The sequence below is a fragment of the Chaetodon auriga genome, chromosome 2 (genome assembly GCF_051107435.1).
Source record: "Chaetodon auriga isolate fChaAug3 chromosome 2, fChaAug3.hap1, whole genome shotgun sequence".
Lineage (NCBI taxonomy): Eukaryota > Metazoa > Chordata > Actinopteri > Chaetodontiformes > Chaetodontidae > Chaetodon > Chaetodon auriga.
Window position 1 is genome coordinate 19,082,098 of NC_135075.1, and position 23,929 is coordinate 19,106,026.

The window sequence follows — 23,929 nt, forward strand, 5'->3', positions numbered from 1 at the left end:
TTTAACTTATTTACATCCTGGCCACATCCTTTTTTGAAATAAAAATCAGCACACACATACTGCTGGTATGAACGGTCTAATTTTGCAGTTAAAAACACATTTTTTGCATCACGTCGACAAGGAAAATCCTACTCAGTCCACTGTGACTCATAAGTATATGACTAAGCAGACATAAAATAAAGAGAATTTAAAAACGAGAACTTAGGCATTATTTTTGTTTCAAGACTTTCAGATCCATATTCTCAGAAAGCTGCATTTTTAGGTTGAGATTAGATACATTTATAGACATTTATTACTACTAGCATACTGTTAGTCTCAAGCAACGTGACTTAATGTTTATTTTCTCGACAACCATTCATCCTGTTGACTTCACATTTGGCGGGTGTTTTGCTGAGCATCCAAGGAAGTACAGTATGGGTGAACACTGTCAACAGTGCTGGTTATACCTACAAGGCATCAGTTAATTTGAGTTTTAATATTCATGTTTTGATCATCCTATGCAATGGTTAACTTAGTGTTATTAAGCCAACATTAGCTAGCTACCTTCAATGAATAATTTCAATCTATCCTTTGTTACGTCCTGGGAACCAGCTATAACTTGGAGTAGCTGACTAGCTTCAGCATGAATTCATTCATTTTATCAACAGTAGTGATCAAATAGCGGTTTACTAATTCATTGTTATGTCCGAATGAAAAACATTGAAATTTATATTTCAATGGCAAAAACTGGTGCCATATTGTAACAGTACTGTGTTAATAAAGATTAAAAAAGAAAGAAATGCATGCATATGTCTGAAACTGCTGCATCTAGAACTGTGGGGGCTCTCTGGGCCTGTAGTTTGCTGATATTGATAAAGCTGCAGGCAGCAATACCAGAGAAAAGGAACCGGTCCATCTCAAAGAAACATGTTTTTAACGGGCACTGCACTAGTTCTGCAATAATCATGGCAGATCATACAACCACAGCCAAAAGCTCAAGCTTCATAAAATGAAGCATACTGTAGAAACTTACTAGGATGATGGCACCCTCTCCAAATATGTCTCCAAAGCCTGAAATAAAACTGGACCAAAGTCAGATGTTGAGTTGGCAACAAAGATGATTCTAGTCAAGAGGTAGAAAAGGAAACACTGCCATTTGCAACTATATCAAGTTGTATTCAATAAAAAGGAATCTTGTTTGTGAAATACTACAGGACCCTAAATGTCACTTTGCGTTCATTGTGCAGCATTGCGTGTGACCTCTACTTGAAAGGCATTTAAAAATGTGAATGAAATTCACTGATGCAATTTGTTCCAGCTTTAAAATTGCTTTGCATGCCCTGTGACAGAAAAACATATGTGTGGTTCTGTGGCAAATGATGAGTGGTGCCATAGCAGATTTTTGGGTGTGACCAGATTTTGTGCAGGAGCCAGTAGCAGGAAAATTTAACTAGCATCAGTACCACCAGTGTTGCCCTGCTTCTTGGTTAGCAATATTCTAGCAAACCACACGATCAGTAAATACAAGGACATGCTTTTGCAGCAGACTGAGCAAATAGTATATAGGCGAGCCACTGGACTGAGAAATTTCATGTTTGATCTTTACGAAGGCACCAGGAGGATTTCACTGAAAGCAAAATGTTTGATAAAACAGAAAGGGAAATCAAAATGCCAGAGTGGTGGTCAAAGTGGTTCACCACTGGGACCTCTTAAAAAGCAGCAAAAACATGACAAAATTCATTGGAGAACAGACAAGATAAAAAAAATAGGTTTCAAAAAGGCAGTCATTTTGGATGACTAAATAGGGATTATCAGGCATAAACCCAAGCAGCAATCAGCATTAACCAAAGACTTAATAATTTGTTCCTCTCCAATTATAGTCACTTTTGTCAGAGCATCATTTTGACTTTCTTTGACTGGACTGACACAAAAAGGCAGAAATCACAGCACTGTGAGCTGCCTGCAGAACTTAGCTGGAGTGTGGCCAGGCTGTACAGCGCACATTAAGTCATTAAAGCCCCCATGCTCACAGTCCTTCCGTAACCCCCCACTGTACACACCAGTAAACCCCCCAGCACCAAGCCTTTCAGGGCAAACGCTGCCTTCTGCATCTTAATAAGAGGAGGGAAACTAGAAGGGAAGTGAAGGCATGGCAGTCTTTTAGAGGAAGCCGAATAAATGACTGAACACACACCCTGGGGCGGGCATGCCGGGGGGTTTCCAGGAGGTCGGAGCAAGCGGGGCCAATCGTGTCAAGACGAAGGCGGCAGACTAAAACAAAACTGACATATCAAAGCAGCCAAGCCTTGTAGAAGGGAAAAGAGCAGCCAAGACACCACATTCAACTGCACAGCTTGTTTCTGCTTCAATGAGAGACAACACAACCAAAAAACGGCAATTAGCGATTAAAGTGGAAATTCTATCCGCGGCAAAGCGGCATCTTTTCCCAATCAAAAACTGACTAAAACCATCAAACCATCTGAATGATCCTATGGCCTTTGATCCCATCCGTGTTTTCTTTTCAGAGGTAGGCAAACTAAACTAGGCATTTGGGAGACTGCTTCTGTACCCAAACTCTTTTTTTTTATCTCTCATCGTAATCCACATAATATTTAAGAGCAACTGTTCAAACTTTACCTCGACAGTACAACCAAAACTCTATCATTACCAAAACAAACTGAGCAGGCCTTGAGGCGACTTTCACCGATTCATGTAGATAAATGCTTTGTCTACATGTAGAAACCATAATCTCTAACAACCTGGATAAACTGAGAATGAGCAAAATAAATAAAGCACACAGATACTGCAGGATTATGAGAGCACTTAAATGAGTTATATTTTTGAATTGGCTTGATGAAAGCCAACGTGGCCTTAAACTCAGTTTACTTCTAATGAGATATCAAAGCTCAACTGTTTATTATGTATCTTCTCTCTGTGTGATAATGAAGGGAATCCTCTGAGGTGGCTGCCATGCTGACACTGCCTTTAGGTGCTTAAATCCAAAAATGGGTGCATTAAGTGCATTTTAATTGACTTATATTTACCCACTGTATTGTCTTGCAAATAAAAAAGATCTTCTGGCACTCCTAGAAGACTTAAAAAGTAGGTCACTCAGTCTCCAGTGAGTCATAGATTTTGGCAGGGGACCAAGCAGAGCAGGTATGAGAGAGGGAGCTGGAGCTGACAGGGCCCTAATAGTATACTGATACAATTTCATCAGTGCTACAAGCATTATAAAGATAATCAAGTTTACTTACGGCTCTGTGCATTTTATGGTACAATGCGATATTAAGCAAAATTGGATGTAGAGGTTTAGGGAATTAAAACCAGAAAACTGGGGTGTTACACACTTAACTGTATCATAAATTTGCACACACAGTTATATTGTAGCCAGGCCTCTTGAGGAACATATAAGCCGACTAACTGCATTCAAACTCCTCTACAGTCTTTTCATTCCACCATATAAATTTCCTTCAGTAAGGCAGAGACGGATTTCTCACACTGCAGGTGCAGTCTTGTTCCCTGGGCATTCCTCCCAGGGCCACAGCACCTTGGCAGAGTGGCTGACTTGTGGGGTCAAAGCTGGGCCTGAGATTTCCAAGCAGTTACTTTTTGAAGGCGGTGACTCAGCCTGGTCAAAGCCGTCAAGTCACACAGCCACTGAGGACAATCACATTTTGAGCTGGCGCTGATGTGCACGTCTCAGGTCCTGTGACCAACACGCCGATATTTTCTTAATTCCATTGAGCAACTGGCACAGACCGCGTCCCCTTAGCCACTGAGCCCCTCCTCCCGCTAACCTCTCCGCCCTCTCATTCATCCACCCTGAGGGAGAGGCATGCAGGCCAGAGGAAGTATGACTCATCTGAGTAACAAGATGCATTCTTCTGAATTCTCCACAGACGTGTTGTTTGCTAAGTGAAGAGCACAGGAGAGTATGGCGCAGAGAGAGATAAAGAAAAAGAAGTGAGGACACAAAAAGAAACAATCAAGAGACCGACTACGTGTGAGAGGGAGAAAGAGGGATGTGGTGGGAATGATGGGGCAAGAGCGAGTCATCATTTGTGTGGGTTCCCTGGTCCACACAGATCAACATTTCCTCCAACTCCACAGAGAGAATCCTTGGCTTCTGTTAGGGGTTTTCTGAATCACAGATGGAGACTCCAAGTACTACATCTAAGGCTAATCCATCAGGTTTCACAAAGGGAAAAAAAGTGACAAATGACAACAACAGAGAGATTTTGACATGCGATTCTGCTGAGCATGCAAAGGACTGTGAGGCATAAGAAAGAGGTGTTAAATCAGGTCTAACAGATCCACCGCAGCTCCTTCCCAGCTAACACCACATCTGCTTGACTTGGCAGTCGCCCCTACAGATCATGAGCCTCACACACCACATCACACACAGTCTGCAACTTCTACATCAAGCTATATCTGTACCGGCCCACAAAACAAATGAAGAAGCTGCACACAAGGCTGTTGACATGAGGCCTGTCTTGTGATTTCATGATAAATAATCAGTCTTCCACCCGTCAGCAGAGGATGAACTTGAGTGATGTGACAGTAAACCACATCCTCAAGACTCAACCATTTAACCTTAATAAGCAGGCTTACAACTGTGGACTTAATTAAACCGACCCTCTCTGACTTTCCTCTCCGAGTCTGCAGATTGACATTCAAACACGTGGAAAGTTCTTCAGGGTTACTGCATTTCTGCACAGTGAACACACACAGCAATGCGTCAATAAGCCTATATGAGGGCTGACATTACTGCAATTTGCATAGCACACTTCTTTCACGGATACTAATACTTCCACAGCAAGCGAGCAAATATATTTGACAGAAGCGATTATGCCACCAAACACCACTGACCATCTTCTACTGATGAGTTAAAATCCCTCTCAGAGAACTTGATTCCCTTTGGCTCTAGTTTGGTAAGAAGACAACCCTCCTACACTTTTAAATCAACAGTCAGTATATCTAAAGTTCTGCTGAATTGTACACAACATCCAGTGAAGTGTTTACCTACGCTCGTACGCATGCACCAAACACCACCTCACAGAGCAGTGAGATTATCATACTCAATCAGTTCTGGTTTATTATTCAGAATCAGTATTATTTCCAAGTAGGTTTTCAGATACAAGAAATTTTCCTTGGTTTATCACAATAAATATAGTATGAGGAAAAATATAAATAAAGATGAAAGCATATACTGCAAGTCAAAACGCATAAATAGAAAATTAACATGTAGTGAATGAAAAAATTATTAGAAATACAATATGTACAACGTGGCCATTATTATGATAAACCTGTACAGTTTTGTGCAGGAAAGTGCAAAAATTGACAGTATTAAGTTCATGGAATATTAGTAATGTGAAAGACAGCCAGACTCTACTCTTGTCATTGCAATGGTATCACCTCTATATTACAGTTAAATACGTGCAGTCCACAGAGTGGAGCGGAAGGTAGTGTTTGGAAATATAATGTTTTCAAATTGTCATTTCTCAATGAAATTTTAGTTCAGGAGCGTTGCCCCTATTTGTATGATCTGTCACACATAACAGCTCCGTGGCTGCCAATCTGCAGACAGAGCTATGCTGTTTAACCTGTTGTTGGTGCTATCATTTTTAGTTTTAAATTTTCACCATTCAAAACTGACATCTCTTCTATATTAAAACTGTCTGTGGGTGTTCTGCCGCTTTACCTGGGAGTGAATTTTGTATCTGCCACAGGAGCTACTGTAATGATTAAAACAGATACCAAATATTACGATGAAAAACCTGGTTCTTATTACTTAAGCTGTGTCAGCTTAGCGAGCTTCTCTTCCTGCACACGGCGCGAAAGTCTCCTAAGAGTGTGAATCATATAAGCATATCAATTGCTTCTACTGAGTAAAGAACAAAAAAGCTTAAGAGAAATATGCTGATACGGAGGGCCTATCAAAATGCAAGGACAAAGCGCACAATATGATGAATTAATTATTAAATCCTTCAAGGCACTGAAAAGTCGGCCCAGTTGTTTCATTGAGGACTTGGTTATTCAATGTAAAATCTCAAATGGCACAGCTATGTGCAGTACAACACATTTACTCTTAAAACTTTAGTTTTGCGTGTCATTAAGCAGCATGTTAACTTCCCTTTAATGGAGGGGATTTGTAGGGCCTTATTTCATTTGCACATTTCGTGCACTACAACCACCGAACACACCTCTGTTCATGTATACCTCATTCAGTGCCTTGACTTGAACGTCATTCAGACATAAGATCAAACTGAACACTCATAATAGACTTGCCACAAAATTCATTAGTCTTTTTGCTACCACAAAGCTAGAATGAGTCACAGAAACCACCATGCACTACAGGAGCCGCCAAGCCCCCACCAACCCCCACCCAACCCTTTTCTCCTACACTTTCTAAACTTACCCAGCAAGCTCTGGTGTGGGTAGTTACAGTACTTCCCCTGTAGAGAGAAGGGCCCTGATTAGTCAGACTGGGGAAATAAATGGCTAAACACTTTCAGATAAAACATGCAGCTGAGCAAATGCGCCGATAATATTAAGCAACGAACCGGTTGAATTAAACATCACATACTTCCCTCACTGATTCATGTCCACATCCAACCCCAACCCAGGACGTGGATTGGAGCATATAGGACTAGTTCACTGACAGATTCAACTCAATAGACTGGGAGGAGGTGGGATGAGGAGAACTCGGCAGTGTATTGCTGGATGAATAAAAAATGAAAGTGTAGTGCTTCAGTAAATTCGCTCTCTCCATCCCGTGAGGAGGGTGGGTGGTGAAGGGGTGGGGGTGATGGTGGAGTAGAGGCTCGTTTGAAAACTGAACCACTGCTGCATTCCCACATCCACCCGTATCCAGCGAGGGGCTCTTTAAAAATTCATTAATTTACAGCAAAAATAGATTAAAGCACCCAGCTGAGCAAAACTCAAAATTTGGCTCCTGAATAACATTAATGATAAAACATCTCCCTCAAGCTCAGGGGGTTTTGCCTGAAGAAAGAGTGTTGGCTTTTTTCACCTTACAGCACCTTGAGAATAATTTATTTTCAATCATTACTAAAATAATGCATTTCTAATTGTCATTTTTAATTACGCTTTCCTCCGGATGAAAAAAAAGGAGCTGTGCAAAAACCTGCATAAACTAATTAAAATCCATCCAAGGATCTGCCATTCCCATGATGCCATGCCAATGTCATTCTATTCACCATTTGATATCTCAGCTACAGAGACTCAATGACAGCTGCTCCAGGCCCCAAAAAACGCCTAGAACTGCAGTTACAGTAATTGCTCTGGCCAGCACTAAATGAGGTTCACTTAAGTGCAATTATCCCCCTCTGATCTCTCACATAAAGAGACTTCTTTAACATGGAGAAGTGGGCTCACACAATGTGACTGCAAACAAGATTCAAATTGGAATCAGGGAGGCATTTCCAGCAGATGAATAGCTTCATAGCTCATCTGCATTCTAGTGATGCACGGCATTGCTAATGAAGACTGAGCCAGTCCCTTCTCACCATCACGGCTTCCATGAGAGCAAAACTTCACACTAGATATAAGCTCAGTACGGGCAGAAATTTCTAACAAAACTGTCCAGTCATTTGGCCCGAGCTACAGTAGAGGTTGGCCGAGCCTCCACGCAGAGTAAACAGCTGTTGAGAAGAAAAGGATGATGCTGTTTTTTTGGCCAATCCAAGGTGGAAAGAAATGCACTGAAGGACTAAATGATGGGTGATGAAGTGAAGAGAACGAAACTCCAACTAAAATAACTTCACATTTCAGAGTAGAGAGGAATTGAAACAAGTCCTCCTTGGATTCAGACCAAAAATAAGTCATCATAAAAATACTGAAGGGAGGCCTTTGACCAACAGCATTACCACTACACCATGCCAAAAAAATATATCAGCCATCCTCATGAATAAATTGCCATCTGCCAATCGAATAACACAATAGGTTTTGAGCCTGAGGGGTAAGATGTGGCGGTCTAATAGGGGTTGCTACAGAGGGTACCTGTTGGGTGCTGTCCAACTAAAAAGGGTGGTGAGGAGGGGGGCTGTGATGGGCATTCATGTTGCCACAGGCTCAACTACCACCAGGAGTCTGATAACTGCATCTCACGGATGGCCATTTGAATAATCACTTCAACAAGGGGAGAAATTAAAAAGCCTCTCAGTGAGACGGGGCTAGGCACAAGGCCACATCCTGAATTCCAAATGAGGAGCTTGTGTTCAAAAAGTAGAAACCTGCTCTAAATTCACTCTCTACACAGGCTTGCTGACCCTTGACATCTATCCAAATTAGACCCATATCATGTCATTATTCTATTTAATCTATTAAATTACACACTATCACCCCCAAGCTGAACATTATCTGTGACACAATGATGAATTGTCAATATCTATTTACATGTAGACTCCATGTTCTTCACCTTTTACATGTAATGAAAAAGTCATTTTTCTTCAGAGATGATAGACGAAGGCGCTACCATTGCCAAGCACACGTACACAGACACACCAAGACCTTGAGGAAGTGTTTTTAAACCATTAGGCAATACACTTCTCAAAAGACTGCTGCAGGCAGAAACCACCATTAAAGAGAAGCTACAGGACATCCAGCCATTCATACTTTCAAATGGTTACTGTGTGAATAAACTGAAGTGTAATCTTCTCGATACTTTCTTTACAACTATTTGGTCCACTCATCAAATCCCTGACATTTATAAAAAGGATCAATAAAAAGTCTCAAACTCTGCTTAATGCATGATTTGAGGTAAAACAGCAAATAACAAAGAGTCATCATATCACTAAAAACACTTGTAATCACCAAAACGTACACGAACAGCCTGCAGAACATCTTCAGTCAGGAAGAAAACTGAACAACCACATTGCTTATTAACTAACAACACTTGATAGATGCAATAGTAGCGCTCTGAGGAACAAATTTTACAACGTGTGTGCCGTGATGCACATTGCTGCACGCAGTCTGTAAAAAGCACGCACTGGCTGCACTCTGGTTCTATTCTTTAGCAGCGAGCCAGCAAACAACAGTAAAATGTCACTTCCGCTGTCTCTGCCAATTATTCTGCTGCTGTGTTTCACATAGTGGTTTCAATTGGCATAAGTTATTGCTTGTAAAAACAACATTCCTTCTAAAAAAGCTGAATTTCATGAACAGCACCAGGGATCAGCGTATTTCTCGTGGAGGAGTTAAGTGTTAGATCGAGCAAGGGACAATGCAATAAAATGCCAATCAACATAAACTGCACATGGAGCCTCTCTGATGCAGTTCCTTGAATAACTCCGCACAGTGCATTAGCGCGACAACTGACAGAAAGAGACCGAGGAGTGAAAAATACTAATTTCTAGGCAATATGACGAATTAAACTGCTCTGGCTCTGGTTACCTGGATGGAGTAACGTCAAAACTTAAACTCCACGTGTCCCCTAAAGCTGCATGCACAGAAAGCCTTGATCCAGACAGCTCGCTGTAGGCCTGCTATTTAAAGGATGGCTGATTAAGAAGCAAACCAGGTCTGACCTTTGATTGTGGGTGCTGACTAACGCTCTGGGCATTTTGTTAGTTGAAGCAGAAGGTCTGGCAGGGTTGGGATGTTCGGGGGGAATTTAAAATGTTTTGTTTTAGTCATAATTTCGACCTCTTTGTGCTGGCTTTAAGACAGAATAAACTTAAGTATGGGAGAATATGAGGATCAGCTAATAACTTGCACCTCGATCGTGGATATGACAACGTAAAACTTGCACACGTTGACAGCGGGGAAAATTTAGAGTTCAGTCATGCATTCACTAATAGAGGCCGTCAGGATAAAGCAAGGGCACTGTTTTGTATACAGCTGCACGCAAATGCCACAGCTGTTTAGTTTGAAGTCGTAGCATTAACTAATCAGCGTCCTGAGCGATCACACACCAACTGGTGAAACATCAAAGCACACAGAGGCTTGCCCTGAGAAACGTCTTGCACACAGGACCGAATATTGAACTGCAACACCGCCTGTGCCATCTCAGGGCAATCCGCAAGGGTACACCACCACCAGAGGAGAGACACAGTCCCGAGAGCAAATTCAGTAGCATAAAATTCACCTGATACATGCTTTGCACTTGTTGATTGTCCACCCACATGACAAACCTGCGCCTCCTCATACAGATCGACTAGTTTTAACATACCAGTGTTTTCCAGAGGAATTCATTAGCCGCATGAGAAACAGACGATTGACAGACGAGAAAACACACTGCAACAGCTGTGAGTCAAATACCATCAGAGCACGCAGGAAAGCCAAATGACACTGGGTTCATACACACACACACACACACACACACACAAACACACACACACACTTCATGCTGGACACAGAACGTCTCACATACCAAACAGCTAGCTAACGATAGCTGTTGGGGGGCTGGGATAGGTCATTATATCCATCTAATGCGAGGAAAACACCGCACACACCTATTAGTGCTGGCCCGGGAGAAAGCGCCGACAACGCTCAGCTAAAGTTAGCTGGCTACCAAAACTGGCTAGCTAGCTGTCAAAGTTGCCCTGTCAGTTGTCACCGGTTGCACGGCGGTGCTAGCAGGCTAACGCAAGAGCTGTCAACTTGGAGAGTTACAGCAACACGGCCGGGGTGTACGACCACTGACCACGGGCAAACACAGACTGGCTCTCTCAGAAAAGAGGTGTCCCCGCACGCCCCGCCACAGCGAGCGGAAAAGCTGTGTGTCAGGGCCTGTTCGCCGGGCTCAATCCCCAGAACTTCAGTGCAGCTCACTTCCCCGTTAAAGTCGTCCATTTCGTGGGCCTTAGTTCAACTTCCATGCCCGTGTAGCTCACTTACTCTGGGTGAAAGCTGCTGTGACGCTGGCTCCCTGTAATCCTGATGGTAGTTTCTGAGTAACTGCCCCCTCCCCTTCCTTCAGCCTCCTCTTCTTCAGCTAGCGGGGGCTCCCCGGGAGTGTCCTGTGCTCTTGACGTTATCGTCCTGTGCAAAGAGCCGCCGTAGTCGTAGCTTCGCCGGTGTGCCCGCGGTGCCGTGGCGTCCCTCCTCAGCTTCTCTCCGCCTTCTCCCGTTTGCCTTTCTCTCGGCGGCCGAGCCAACATCCGGGACTCTCCCCCGTTTGGTTGAAGTGCCCGGAACTACTTTCACATACGACGACGCACATGAAGGTGTTTTTTCTCTCTCTCACCACCCCTGCCGCCACAGAAACTAGCGCGCGGTCAAACGCACGAGCCCGCGGTGGAAACAGCAGCGGGTGCGCCCACACGTGAACTTGCCTGTGAATCAGTTGATCAAATCAGCTTTATTTACAGAGCACTTTAAATGAATACAACCCGACGTGCCTCCTGGGGTAGCACAAAGCATACTAAATAAACTGAAAAGACAGAAGTCAGGATCACAGAATAAAAGCAGAAAACCATCATAACCACCAGAAAATCATCCATATGAGCAGCACTATCTAATAAGCCACCTTTTATAAAGTGCTTATAAGTTTCTGTCAATGGGTTTATCTAAGGATGATAAATCATTTAGACCTTTAGATCAGTTAGAAGCCATCAATGTGAAGAACTTCAGGGTTGTCAGGATCTGAAAAATCCCATTGACCGGTGTGTATTCTCTCTATTTGGTAATATTGAAGTTATACATGATGGTAATCTATTAATAAATACTTTTGAGCTTCACTTTCTAATAAGGCTTTAAGCCCGAAGTTAAATGTGTTAATACACTGTTAATAAATGTTTTTCTGATGTTTTCTCAAGAAGTGGACGTCATCCATTAGTGGGCCTTCCTGATGAATTTCAGAGCTAAAAAAAAAAAAAAAAAAACCTACATGGCCCTGCTGGCGGATAAACACCAGGGGATTTTTTTTCAACCTGGCATAGTGAAAGTTGTTTTTATTAATAGATGATAACAGGTCTAGCATTACTTACTGGTCTAGGCTACCAAGCCAAGTAATTTAAGGGTGCTTTATCTTAATGTTGAACCCACAAGAAGATAAAGAACACGGAAGCTGATGGAAAAAAAAAAAAAAAAATCAAAGATTGTAGTTCATGTTTAAAATATGCATCTTTTGTGAAAGTATAATTGAGAGAAATACAATAAATGGTAGATTTTAATTTTATATGCTGTATAAGTTGTCTTTATACTCTAGAAGTGCCTAGAAGACAGCATGCGTAGGCTGCTACATGCAAGGTTACTGCACAATTCTAGTAGCAGACCACTGTTGAAAAAAGACTTTAAAAAAAATAAAAATAATAACCCCAATCTCTAAACTTAACCACAGTGTAAATGCTGTCTCTAAATTCTAGTGGTTGAATACTGAACTCATTCATTCATTCTTGTTGCACGGCCTAAAAACAGTCCCATTTAAATATAATAAGGTTTTTTTGTTTGTTTGTTTTATGGTTTGTATTCCCCTCTAAAATCCCACTATGTCTAATTCTCCACTGTACTATGTAAATGGTACTTCAGGTACTTAATAAACCTCTAAATTCCCAGAAAAAAAAATTACCAAGGACATGACCTCAGTGTTCTCAACGGTATCTGAAGCCCTGGTGTTCAGGCGTCAGTGAGTTCACGTTGACCTTATCGCAATTTTCTCTTCCTACCTCCTATAATATTGCTACAGCTTTTGATGTGGTATAACTGAGGTATATCATGTTTTACGATTGCTATGATATATGATACACAAAGAGGAAAGTTGCTATAAAGGATGTTTCATTTACGTCAACTTATTATTTTATGAGTTCTGATGGCAAAGTTTTGAGTCAGGCTATTGTGAGGTTTTAAGATTAGATTATGGTTGTACTCATAACCAGAGGTCCTCTCAGTCCGCTCATATGGATCAAGTTTCCACGTGGCAGCCTTTAACATAGGCAATCAGAAGAATGTCAGCATTAGAGTCTCTATGGAAAACAGAACATAACAAAATGCTCCATAAAAAACCCACACAGCTCTCTGCTACTAAATATTTTATTTATACTTTTCTATAGGTCTGTGTACTCACTTGAAAATATTCTATCATCTCCTGTTTTGTATTGCATTGACTTTTGACCATTTTTAGATTTTTTTTTTTTTTTGCACCTTTTCCATTTCCAATCCAAACAGCCTGACCGAGCGCCTCTCAAGTACACAGAAATCCAGGTATGGTTTTATCCCAGCCTGAACCAACTCAAAGCTCACCTGTTTAACTGGTGGTGTCTCAGGAAAAGAGTGAGCCTTTTCATTTTTAGAAACGTGAACATACACACACTCACCAGCCACTTCGGTACACTGTGATCAATGCAACAGCTCTGCCATAAAGTTTAACTTTACAACAGTCCAGTTTTGACTGACACCGTCACAGAGGTATTCATTTCACATGTTTATTACTGAGGCTGTAGTTTGCATTCTATTGAGAGCTGTTCCTAATATTTTGTCTATACACAAGAGGGGTGGAATATTAGCAAAACCTTGCAATTAAATGCTCTCCAGTACAACAACTCAGTAATGAACATGAAGTAGAATTAGGCCTCCGTCCTTTATCACTGTGTCAACAAAACCTGAAAAATTCAAAGCTTCGTTAAAAGAAGAATTCACGGCAGAGCTGCCGTATTGGACCACATCAAGCTGTGCAAGTGCACCTACGATGAGGTGAACAGTGAGTCTACATATCGACAAAATGTGCGGAAACTTAAAATCAACACACTCAAACATGTACGAAAGACAGCAACCGCGCTGAAGCGTTATGACCAGCGGGACAACAGCGCCTCCTGTGGGTTGATCTGCTGCTATTACTGCTGTTCATAAAATGAGGGGTAAAATGCAAAATCATTTTAAAACAAAGATATCTATAGACCCCTGACCCCGTCCCTCCGGTCAAGGTGCCGCTTTAGCCTGAAAGCAGAATTAGAGCTTTCTATACAGACATCACTAACGTTGATTTTATGAGATATATCCGGTGGAAAAGTTTAGAAAACCAATCAACTTCAAATAATCCTCTGCACAAATACATATTTCTGGGGGTAAACATGTTTAGGTGTGCATATTGTTTTGTTTTATTTTTATTCTATTCTATTCTATTCTATTCTGATTTAAATATTTGTACATATGTTTCTATGTGTGTGTAGCATGAAGGGACTACAATTTATATTCCGTTGTACAGCCCTGTGTTGTAAAATGACAACAAATTAACATTTAAACCTTGATACAGGTTTTTCAAACTGGCCTGTTGTTTCTTTCCCGACGTTCTTCATTCAACAAAGCAGCATTTTTAAAAAATTTAATCATACGTATTAAAAAACGCCCTTCCTTGTCGTCTCTGCAAGGGGGAAATGCTGCATCTTTTCAGGTCATATCAAGTCATATGCAAAAGAATATAAATATATCGACATGAAAATATAATAGATAGGTCGAGAAAGACATTACATTTTTAGTAAATGTTTAGCAACCTGGTTGAGAACAACTTTGATTTCTAGATAAATGCAAATTTGACGATCAACGAGGCCCAGAATTATTTTTTTTTTTAATGAATTTCTATTAATTTTTGTATGGTCTGTAATAAACCATAAACAATTAGCTATTCCTCACTTTGTGTGATGTTTCAGGAAAATAGAAACCACACTAACAGAAGAAACTACAACGAGTCCTACTTGGTAGTTCAAAGCCATTCAGTCCCGTACTGAACTTCCTTTTTGTACCTGCATTTTCAGATATGAATCTCGGTACAATGGAGATTCTAATACACTGAATTTCTCCCTTCAGAAATTGTGCTGCATAAAATAAAACTGTATAAAACTCACCAGAAATTAGATGTAAAATGGAACATCCAGATCCCACCACAATGTCTTGAGAAAATGAGCTTTATTCCATAACAACTTTTAAAAAAAACTGTTTACAAAAAGAAAAGAGTTAAAGGAGACTAAAACAAACATCCGATGAGCACCATCCATTTTAACAGATGTAAAAAAAAAAAATTAAAAAAATTAAAAATAAAAAAATAAAAAAAAGAGAGAGAGAAGAAAAAGTCACGACACTTGTTGAGTCAGTGGGACAGTCCGGTCCAAAAGATCCCCTTGAAGAGAAATCCCCCCTGCAGAGTATATGTGCGCCGCCGGTGATGCTTATGTTCACGAAGTCTGTCACCGCATATGAAATGTGGGAAAGTAATTGACGCACGACTGGCAGTACCGCTTACGGCCGGCGGGGGCGCTGGCGGTTTTCCTGTGTATTAATAAGGACCAAAGAATCAGCTCACTGCATTCAGGAAGTGCAGAAGTTGTTGAGAAGCTTCCTCTGACTCACAACAACCTCGGAATCTGAAGTAGGACATTTTGCGGTTTCGTCCTTAAATACTTCGTTAAAAATGTGTTGTTGTCCTTTTAGTCAGGATGTTTTCACTGTGGCAAATTATTGTCTAATAGGTAACGTTACGCCGTGATATGTATATATATATTTTTTTATTTTTGCAAGAGTGTGATGAAAACCTGTCCATGTCTTCTCGCCTGTCATATTAATCAACATTTACGGGCAAAATTTAAAAAGTGTCCTTATCATTTGACAAAATGATTTAGAGGGAGCGGGTTTCCTGTAGTGACGCAGCAAATAGATAAGCTTCACCTGTTAAAGTTCATCGAGTGTGAGTTATTTATGTGGTGGAGCTTAAGTCTGTACAAAGGTACCCTGTGTTGATATGACACGACACTATGGTTTAGTGCGGTCCTTAGACTGTTGAATCAGCATCTGTAAAACAGTTAACTGGACATTATAACACTCAGCATAATTGCTGTATTAGACTGTATGAGTTTTAGCTATAGGTGTACAAATTGGCAGCAGATGTATGTTAAACTGGATGCAGTAGAGACCAAAATAGGCAGAGTTTTAGTCCCCAGTATGGGTCAGGGTCCAAAATCCCTGCACTTCCCATAACATAATCCAACTGTCTTTTCATGCCCCCATGTGTTTCTTGAACCCTTGAGCACATTAACATTAGACTGTCCTCAAATGTTTGTATTTTTAGGATTCAATGCCACGTTTTACTTTGCTGCAGCTGTTTCTGATTTCTTTGACTGCATATCCCTCATCAGGTCATTTTCTCAGACTTTTAAAAGCTCTCTCCAGACCCACAAAAGACATTAAACACCTGGCTTCACATGCATGTACATCTCTACTCTGCCACCCTGAATCCTCTTTCCTCTCTCTGCCTTCAGGTGATGGCTGAACCCAGAATATCCTCCATTGATGGGAAGTTAGCCGAGGAATTTGCTGTCCCCTCCCACGTGGAGGAGGTCAAAGAGAAGATGGCCGCTTTTGCTGAGCACCACGCGGCAGCAGGTCGCAGGGTGGTCCTCATCACATCAGGAGGTACCAAAGTTCCCCTCGAGTCCCGCACTGTTCGCTTCCTCGACAACTTCAGCAGCGGCAGACGAGGAGCCTCCTCAGCAGAGTATTTCATAGAGACGGGCTACGCTGTGATCTTTCTACACAGGCACCGCTCGCTCTACCCCTACACACGGATGTTCTCAACCATGAACATGCTGGATGCCCTGAAGTTCAGAGGTGGAGACACCGGCGAAGTGGTGGTTAACCAGCAGGTGCTTCCAAACATTGCCAAAGTGTTGAAACGATACCAGGAAGTGAAAGAAAACAGACTTCTTCTGCCCATTGAGTTCAACACCTTGTCAGAGTATCTGCATCTACTCAAAGCAGCAGCACAGGCACTCAGCACAATAGGTACAAATGAACAATTTATCGGTTACAGCTGTGGTTCTTATGTTGTTCATGACTTGTCCTCAAATGTATTTATTTTGCACTCAGGATCCAAGGCCATGTTTTACTTGGCTGCAGCGGTGTCTGATTTCTATATCCCAGCATCTGAGATGCCTGAACACAAAATCCAGTCCTCCAATGGACCTCTTCAAGTGAGTGGAAAAAAAGAAGAAATTCCAGCAAATGCTGCCGTAAAAGCAGAATTTCTTATGTTTTTATGGATGGTAATGTTGATCTGGTAGATGGTCCAGACATACCGGATGGATAGCATTGAATTTTTTACTTAGTGCTAACTGGCAAATGTACGTATGCTAACACACTAAACTGATGTGCTGATCATGGTAATCCACTTTAGCATCAGCTTGCTAGCACTTGACATTAATGAGAATATATATTTTTCCCCTCTTCAGCTTAGCATGAACATGGTCCCAAAGATCCTGTCCCCTCTGGTGAAAGACTGGGCACCTCAGGCGTTTGTCATATCTTTTAAGCTGGAGACAGACGCATCCATCCTGCTGGACAAGGCTCGACGGGCTCTGGAGACCTACAGGCACCAGGCAGTGGTGGCCAATGTGCTAGACTCTAGACGGGGTTACGTGGTGGTGGTGACCCCTGAGACTCAGGCTGAATTGATCCTCACAGAGGAGGATGAGAAGAATGAGGTGGAGATAGAGGTCAGGATAGTGAGCAACCTGACATCAGCACACAACAAGTTCATAACTCAACAAGGGGGCTGATGACCATCACCTACACTGCATGTCTGAGTCAGTGGCGCAGCTGTAAGCTGTGTCTGTGCTTTCCTGATCCCGAGCTTGGCTTAAAGTTATACTTGCCTGTTCTGCTGACATGTTACTGAATATTCAGGATGTTGTATGTTTGCCTAACCTGACCTAACCTAACTATACACACAACAAGCCTTGCTTGGTCTTTTAACATACTCTAACAACAGATCTCTAAGCTTATATATGCTGTCTCTGTACAGGGACGATATACAAGTTACTACAAGTTTCTAAAATGTTTATTCACATTGCACAGTGATCTAGTGCAGGAAAACATTTTAATGTCTTTTCTACAACAACAGTTGAATAATTCAGTGATATGCTTTACTGCAAAGGTCACCTATAATAAACAGTTACAAGTACATGCCACTGGTGTTTCTTCAATCCCATGGTCTCACTGGGCGACATATTTTGGATTCTCTCTCGGTTACTTAAGTTTGATGCTCTTCTTGACACCAGCACGAATACCAGACATCTCTCCGCTGTATCTCGTCTCCTCCCGACGGACCTCACGGACCTGGTGAATATGAACAACAGTCTAAGTATTGATGTTGGAAATGCGCTTGACATATCAACATACATGCAAACAGTACCTTGAAGCTTTATGATGCACTTCAACAGTAATAAAAACGTTCACATCAACGTGTGGAGTACAAACCTGGCCCTTTCTGCGGATCTTGGCCCGTCTGAACTTCTCTCTGTGCTTGACTCTGGGATTCCGATCAATTTTCTTCCTCTTTGGTGTGAGCCCCTTGTTCTTGGCCATCTGTGGAATTGATGGAGGTAAATAATTAGAAAAACTGCTCAGACGTAATAGAGTTTAACATGAAGTGAATAGAGTACGAGGGGCACCATATGTGGAAATGTATACAAAAACTAGATTTTTAAAGATGCCTCTAAAATTGTACTAATGCGTCAATGGCAAAGTGGCAGGTGTTGCCAATAATAAATACTCAAAGACATGTGAGGGAACACTTCCTTTGATCTACTTGTAGTACATTTCAAACATTAGCAGATTTGTTTGAAGATGCAGGGTTCAAACAGCTGAGTATCTGCTGTAATCCATATTAGGTGGTGTCTGTCCTCATATGACCAAAAAACTAAAAAAGAATAGATTTTACACTCTATGAGATTTGTTTTCCCAAAACAACACAGAAGACTCAAACCGCTGTGAGACTAAATGCTACATTTAATCCTGTTTATGTGCTGCAAGCCCATGTAAGATTAGAAATTCAGGGTTGTTAGTCCAGCATAAAAATTGACAACTCCCTGTCGTACATCCTGCGCTTACAGCCAATCACTAAATTCTGTTGCTGGCAAATGTCTGTTTTCACCTGATCTGATGGAGTGCAGTTAACAGTGAATACTGAGCAGCTCTTCAGATCACTCAGGGTGAGGGTATCTGGATGTAAATATGTAAAATATAATATTTCAGTGTGTGAGTGAGCGTAACTCTACCTGGTAAGTGATTCCTCTCTTTGCATCTGGATCGGGCTCTTCCTCCTCATCTTCATTCTCCTCCAGCCTGCAACAAATTCACAGTCAGATCTCCCAGTTGATTTTGTCCAAACTGCCATTAGAGACTTAAATCCTACTTACTCCTCAGCCTCCAGGTTATTGCCCTTTCTCTTCAACTTCAACCGCTCCTCCACGTCTCTGTAGAAAAGCAAAGCTGCTTCCTCGTCCAGGTCAGAGTCGGAGTCCTCTTCAGCCTCAAGTGCAGCTGCTCCTGAATCCTGCAAACAAATGTGCACTCTTTACCTTTCAAGCTCCACATTGAACATCAGACCCAAATTCAAACAGAGAATGGCCTTCACGTCTGTAATCCTGGAGAAAACTCACCTGTTCCTTCTTGCTGGAGACTCTGCTCTTCTTGCTCTTCTCTTCCTCTGCTGGTCTGCGGGTGGCCTCAACTTTGTCCTCTCCTGCTAGTAGCTTACGAAACTGCGGTGCAAGCCGAGCATCTACTGAACCAAGCTCATTGATGAGCTGCAGGCAGGGATTTAAGAGTCAGGAAGACAGAGGCTGCAACTAATGACGATATGTGTGTGTAAGTGAGATGTTTCATAATCCGTATCCCACAACACATTAAAGGATGTTGTCCAAAATAAAAGGCTGTTTGTGCAGTTTTCTTGACTGCTGGACATACACGGTGAAAATACACTGGCGGTCCCACTGGCAGCAGGTGTTAACATGTTAACGTGGACTTACGTTTCTGTAAGTGAGCAGTCTTTCAATCACAGGATGGTGATGAGCCGGGATCCGTTTTGCTTTCAGCACCATGTAGAAACTGATGTTTGTGCAGTAACTGTGGCAGGAAACAGTCATGAGTCATTCGGTGATGGAGTGTGGCTTGAGTTTTGAAATGTGTAATTACAAGTTAATTACAACTTACTTGAGATAAAGTTGCTGTTTTGTCTGGAGGTAGTCGGCACCCTTTGGAAAACAGGAGGACAATTATTCAGACTCACATACTTGATTTCTATCTACATGAAATTATTTAGAAGTTTCTTGGTTCTCCCCAACATATATCCACACTGCAAGCTTACAACACGGCATCACATATCACCTCCTTTATGTACTCAACATAATAATAATAAGAAAAGGATAAAAGCACTTTTCATAAATGCTAAAATCTACCAACCGATTTATTTGGCCACCTGGGAGCAGTGACAACAACACTGAAAGTCCACCACCTTGTAAGCTGATATGGAGAACTCGATAGCAAACAGCTGCTGATTTACACATCCAGCAGGAGTCGTGTTTCTGGCCACCCGATGAATGTAAGTCCAATATTCACTCTCCTTTTATCTGTTTTCAGCCTCTTCCAACCAACTCATGAGGGAAATATCTGGCTTATTAGCTGCTAAATGTTCCACTGTGCTCAAGAGCCATTTGCTGTATCTGTCTGCAGCTCGGTGCAGAGCAGGCAGAGGCTTTCAGAGCTGCCTGCTGTGGCTGAAAATGAACACTAAAGGGCTGAATCAAAACGGCAAAGCTGTGGACCGGAGAGCTAAACGATGAACTCAACACTCAATTTAAAGCTCCGTAAAGCAGGGGGAGCGCAGGATTCAAGCGATGTTACTCCACAGGTTCATCGAAACAAGCGACCTCTTTCACACTGTCGCATTTTCATTTGATATATTGTTATTCTGTGGTTTTATGCACTGTCTTTATTCTTATTTTCATCCTTTTTATCAATATCATGAGGGTTTTATTCTCTATCTTATTTTACATTAACTTTCTATCTGTTTTTATTTCCATTCTGTCTTTTGTATGTAAGTGATGTGATTTCTTTCTTTGAGCAGCAATCCCTGTATGAAAGGTGCTTTTCAAATAAAGTTTACTATTGTTATTATTATTATTATTATTGTTATAATAAAAATATAGACTACAGCCGCTGGTGACAACTTCACAGAGAGACATGAAGCCGAGCGCCCTCACCTTTCCTGGTGGGATCTTTCCTTCCTTGACCATCTGCATGAGGGGCTGCAGCTCATCCTTCAGCTCAGCGAGCTGCACACACCGTACAGAAACAAAATGAATTCTCAACAATTACATGTGATAACTGCAGTAAACAAACATGTTTTTGCTTACAAAATCTGAGCTTGTTTTACCTTTGCCTTGAAATCCTGAATAAGTTCAAGCAGTTCTGGTGATTCCTTCTTCAAAAGCTTCATTTTTTCCTTCTGAGACATCTGTTTCAGGTCTTTCACGATCCTCTCCTCCTTTTCTACGGTCTTGTTTTCATCCTTCTCCTCCACAGCGAACTCCTGCATTCAAACAGCCCCATAAAACAACCAAAGTAAGCAAAAAGCACTTTTTAAATCATCACACGTGGACTTAACTGCAGGCACTGAGGAAAGATTTACAATCAAAAATACCTGGAAAAGGTTTAAATCATAATCCTCCTCGCTCAGATTCGCAGCTAAACGATTTTGGATACTTTTAGCCTCTTCTTCTTCCTCTTCTTCCTCAGCGTCCACCTCTTCCCGGAGTTTACCTTCTGTGATAACACAATTAAAATGTTGCGTCAGCCTCACAGACAACAAAATCACCATGAATTTCCTCCATCATTTTGCTGGAGAGAAAAGATGCTTACTGATGGTCCCATAGTCGGTGTCGTAGAACATCTTCTTCTTGGTGCCCCACGCCATTTCATTCGGAAGATCTGGGACAGACAGCGGACGGTTAAACAGACGAGTATGACATTAAACCAAATCCTGGACAAACTGTTGATTTTACATGTACCTTCTTCTTTTTTCTCCTCTAGATCACTCTCCATGTCTGTCCCCTCTTCTTCCTCTTCCTCCTCCTCCTCCTCGTACTCCTCCCCCTCTGACTCAGAGTCGTCCAGTGCCATCACTTCCTCCTGTGAAATTCAGATGAGCTTGAATTTATTCTTGCACTACACTAATTCTCTGAAGGTAAATCCAAACAAACACATGAGGCATCACCTCATCGTCCAGCTCCTCTGGGTCGCTCTCCATTTGAACACCACTGGCGAGAAGTTTCTGCGGCAAAGAGAAGAAAAAAGTTAACAGAACAATAAAATAGCACAATACACTGAGCGCAGAACTACTAATGAGGTAAACGTACTGCAATCTTCTCATCGTGAAACTCGTCGATTTTGTCCTTTGTGTAGTGTGACGATTTCTGAAGGGAAGAAAAGAGACAAGTTCAAATCAGGACTGTTGAAACTAACGACCACAACAACAAAGCAAAGTCAATGTGGTGACAGGCGGCAAATAAATCGTATCAGTATCACAATATGAGACCAGAAGATGTATGATTGTGGTTATTATAAGAAAGTTACAATATTAGAGAAAAGTGGTACAGCTTTCTGAATTCTGATTATTTGTCAGTTTTAACTGCTGGCCTTTCATTTCCACGTCACTACTGATTATTTGTTTTCTGAGACACCATGTCAGCCACATGCAGTTAACATTTAATACTGGATACCATAAAGTAGGCTTAAACAGCATAAAACATGGGGATATATTTCCCCCAAAAAAAGTGTGCAGTCGATACACACTGGCCTTGTTTTTAATCGTGCAGCCACAATAACAAAAGCTTTTTAACTCTTGACCATTTACAAAGCAACAAGTCCTGAATTTTTGTCGACATTTATAAAAAAATATTGCAGTATTTGAATGTGTAAATGTGCCTAATCTCTGGACCAAGTTACAATTAGAGTTCTAGTTTATTATGAGGGTTTATTTTGGGGTAACGATAAATATTGTCAACATGTCTTGGATGCAGAAAACAAACTCCCTTATTTTACTCTGAGTACGATGAACCTCTAACACTGGCTATTTTCCCTGGGCTTTCGCCTTGTGTCTATTATTGTAGTAATGAAGTAAAACCTTCAACTCAGTGATAAATTTTCAATCCATTCATGTAATGCAACTCTGGAAGTATTCAAGCTTACCTGAGAGGCTGTAATGGACCTTTCTATTAGTGCTAAAAACAAACTTGTTCAGGAAAACAACAGCACTGTAGCCAGAAAGACCTTCTGCTGAGTCGTCTTACCTTGTCGGGGACAGGCATGTCCCTGTGGGCCTCAGGGTCATCTTCATCATATCGCTCTGTCTTTTTAGGCCTCTGTACAAGTTTCCCCCTGAGCAGCAAAAGAAAAGAGGCACAGGTGTGTTTGAAGGTCTGCAGCATTCAGAGAACGTTTACATCATTGGAGTATCTTTTAATTTCTCGTAGGTGCTGATGGGAAATGGGTCTGGGTCTGGGCTAAGGGCTTCTAAGACTTCGAAAAGCTGAAGGTTACCATTACGCGTCCACCCAACTCTGAATGAACACAAGAAAACACAGAAGTGTCCGGAAGATAGTTGTGCCAATGTAACACCGTTACAGTACAGTTAAGCTAGGTCTGTCGTTAGCATTACACATTACAACACGCAAAAGCGGAGACTGTGATTTTAGCTAACTTTAGCCAAACTCACCTTTTTGCTCGAACCATGATGGAAATGAATTAAACCTGCTTGCTGCACCTTAGCAAACAAAACAGGACGCTACAGTGATTACCAAACAACGCCAGTCCTTGAGATTAAAACGAAAGAAAACTGTAAACATCCAGTGGAGTTGAACACTTTCCCACACTATCTAACATGTGCTTCCGTGATTTCTTCTTCTTTGCTTTAAATGATGCACAGGGCGACGTGACCGGGGAATGCTGCCACCTAGAGTACTGGACAATGTACATCATTTTATTTAAGTAGCGTGCACGTTTTAAATAATTTGTTTCTAAGTTAAAATCAAAGAAATGACACGCAAATAATGATAAGAAAATAATGTGCAGAGAGAGGAAAAACTATTTAACAGCTTACTGATGATCTCTACTTGAATAATAGTAAAGCGTTAGATAAATTAGAACTACTGTACCTGAC

The 23,929-nt window shown here is 41.5% G+C and overlaps 3 protein-coding genes across 4 annotated transcripts in view; 1 reads left to right on the top strand and 2 right to left on the bottom strand.

Moving 5' to 3' along the window:
* Positions 1–11,083, bottom strand: part of foxj3 (forkhead box J3) — a 71,616-nt gene extending 60,533 nt beyond the window's left edge. For both annotated transcript variants that reach the window (XM_076760693.1, XM_076760685.1), the window contains exon 1: positions 10,843–11,083. The gene's annotated coding sequence lies outside the window, so the exon portion shown is untranslated. The remainder of the gene's footprint in view (positions 1–10,842) is intronic.
* A 4,153-nt stretch (positions 11,084–15,236) lies between these two features.
* Positions 15,237–17,890, top strand: ppcs (phosphopantothenoylcysteine synthetase). The gene is made up of 4 exons (XM_076760718.1): positions 15,237–15,304; positions 16,191–16,713; positions 16,798–16,901; positions 17,160–17,890. The coding sequence occupies exons 2-4, from the start codon at positions 16,194–16,196 to the stop codon at positions 17,484–17,486; spliced, it is 951 nt and encodes a 316-aa protein (XP_076616833.1). The 5' UTR covers positions 15,237–15,304; positions 16,191–16,193; the 3' UTR covers positions 17,487–17,890.
* On the bottom strand, positions 17,862–23,681 carry utp3 (UTP3 small subunit processome component). The gene is made up of 16 exons (XM_076760706.1): positions 23,486–23,681; positions 23,061–23,148; positions 22,128–22,184; positions 21,986–22,042; positions 21,780–21,900; positions 21,631–21,699; positions 21,413–21,534; positions 21,146–21,301; positions 20,973–21,044; positions 19,924–19,964; positions 19,740–19,836; positions 19,371–19,517; positions 19,128–19,264; positions 18,987–19,053; positions 18,187–18,294; positions 17,862–18,045 (listed from the first exon to the last, which is right to left on the bottom strand). The coding sequence occupies exons 1-16, from the start codon at positions 23,500–23,502 to the stop codon at positions 17,956–17,958; spliced, it is 1,446 nt and encodes a 481-aa protein (XP_076616821.1). The 5' UTR covers positions 23,503–23,681; the 3' UTR covers positions 17,862–17,955.
* Positions 23,682–23,929: the final 248 nt, after the last annotated feature.

Bases quoted from the DNA above. Each gene is read 5' to 3' on its own strand.
- ppcs (XM_076760718.1), top strand. From the start codon at position 16,194: ATGGCTGAACCCAGAATATCCTCCATTGATGGGAAGTTAGCCGAGGAA. The intron at 16,714-16,797 runs GTACAAATGAAC...TTTTGCACTCAG, and splicing joins ACAGGCACTCAGCACAATAG to GATCCAAGGCCATGTTTTAC. The intron at 16,902-17,159 runs GTGAGTGGAAAA...TCCCCTCTTCAG, and splicing joins CCTCCAATGGACCTCTTCAA to CTTAGCATGAACATGGTCCC.
- utp3 (XM_076760706.1), bottom strand. The intron at 19,837-19,923 runs GTAAGTTGTAAT...TTCCTGCCACAG, and splicing joins AAACAGCAACTTTATCTCAA to TTACTGCACAAACATCAGTT. The intron at 19,265-19,370 runs GTGAGTTTTCTC...ATTTGTTTGCAG, and splicing joins TCTCCAGCAAGAAGGAACAG to GATTCAGGAGCAGCTGCACT.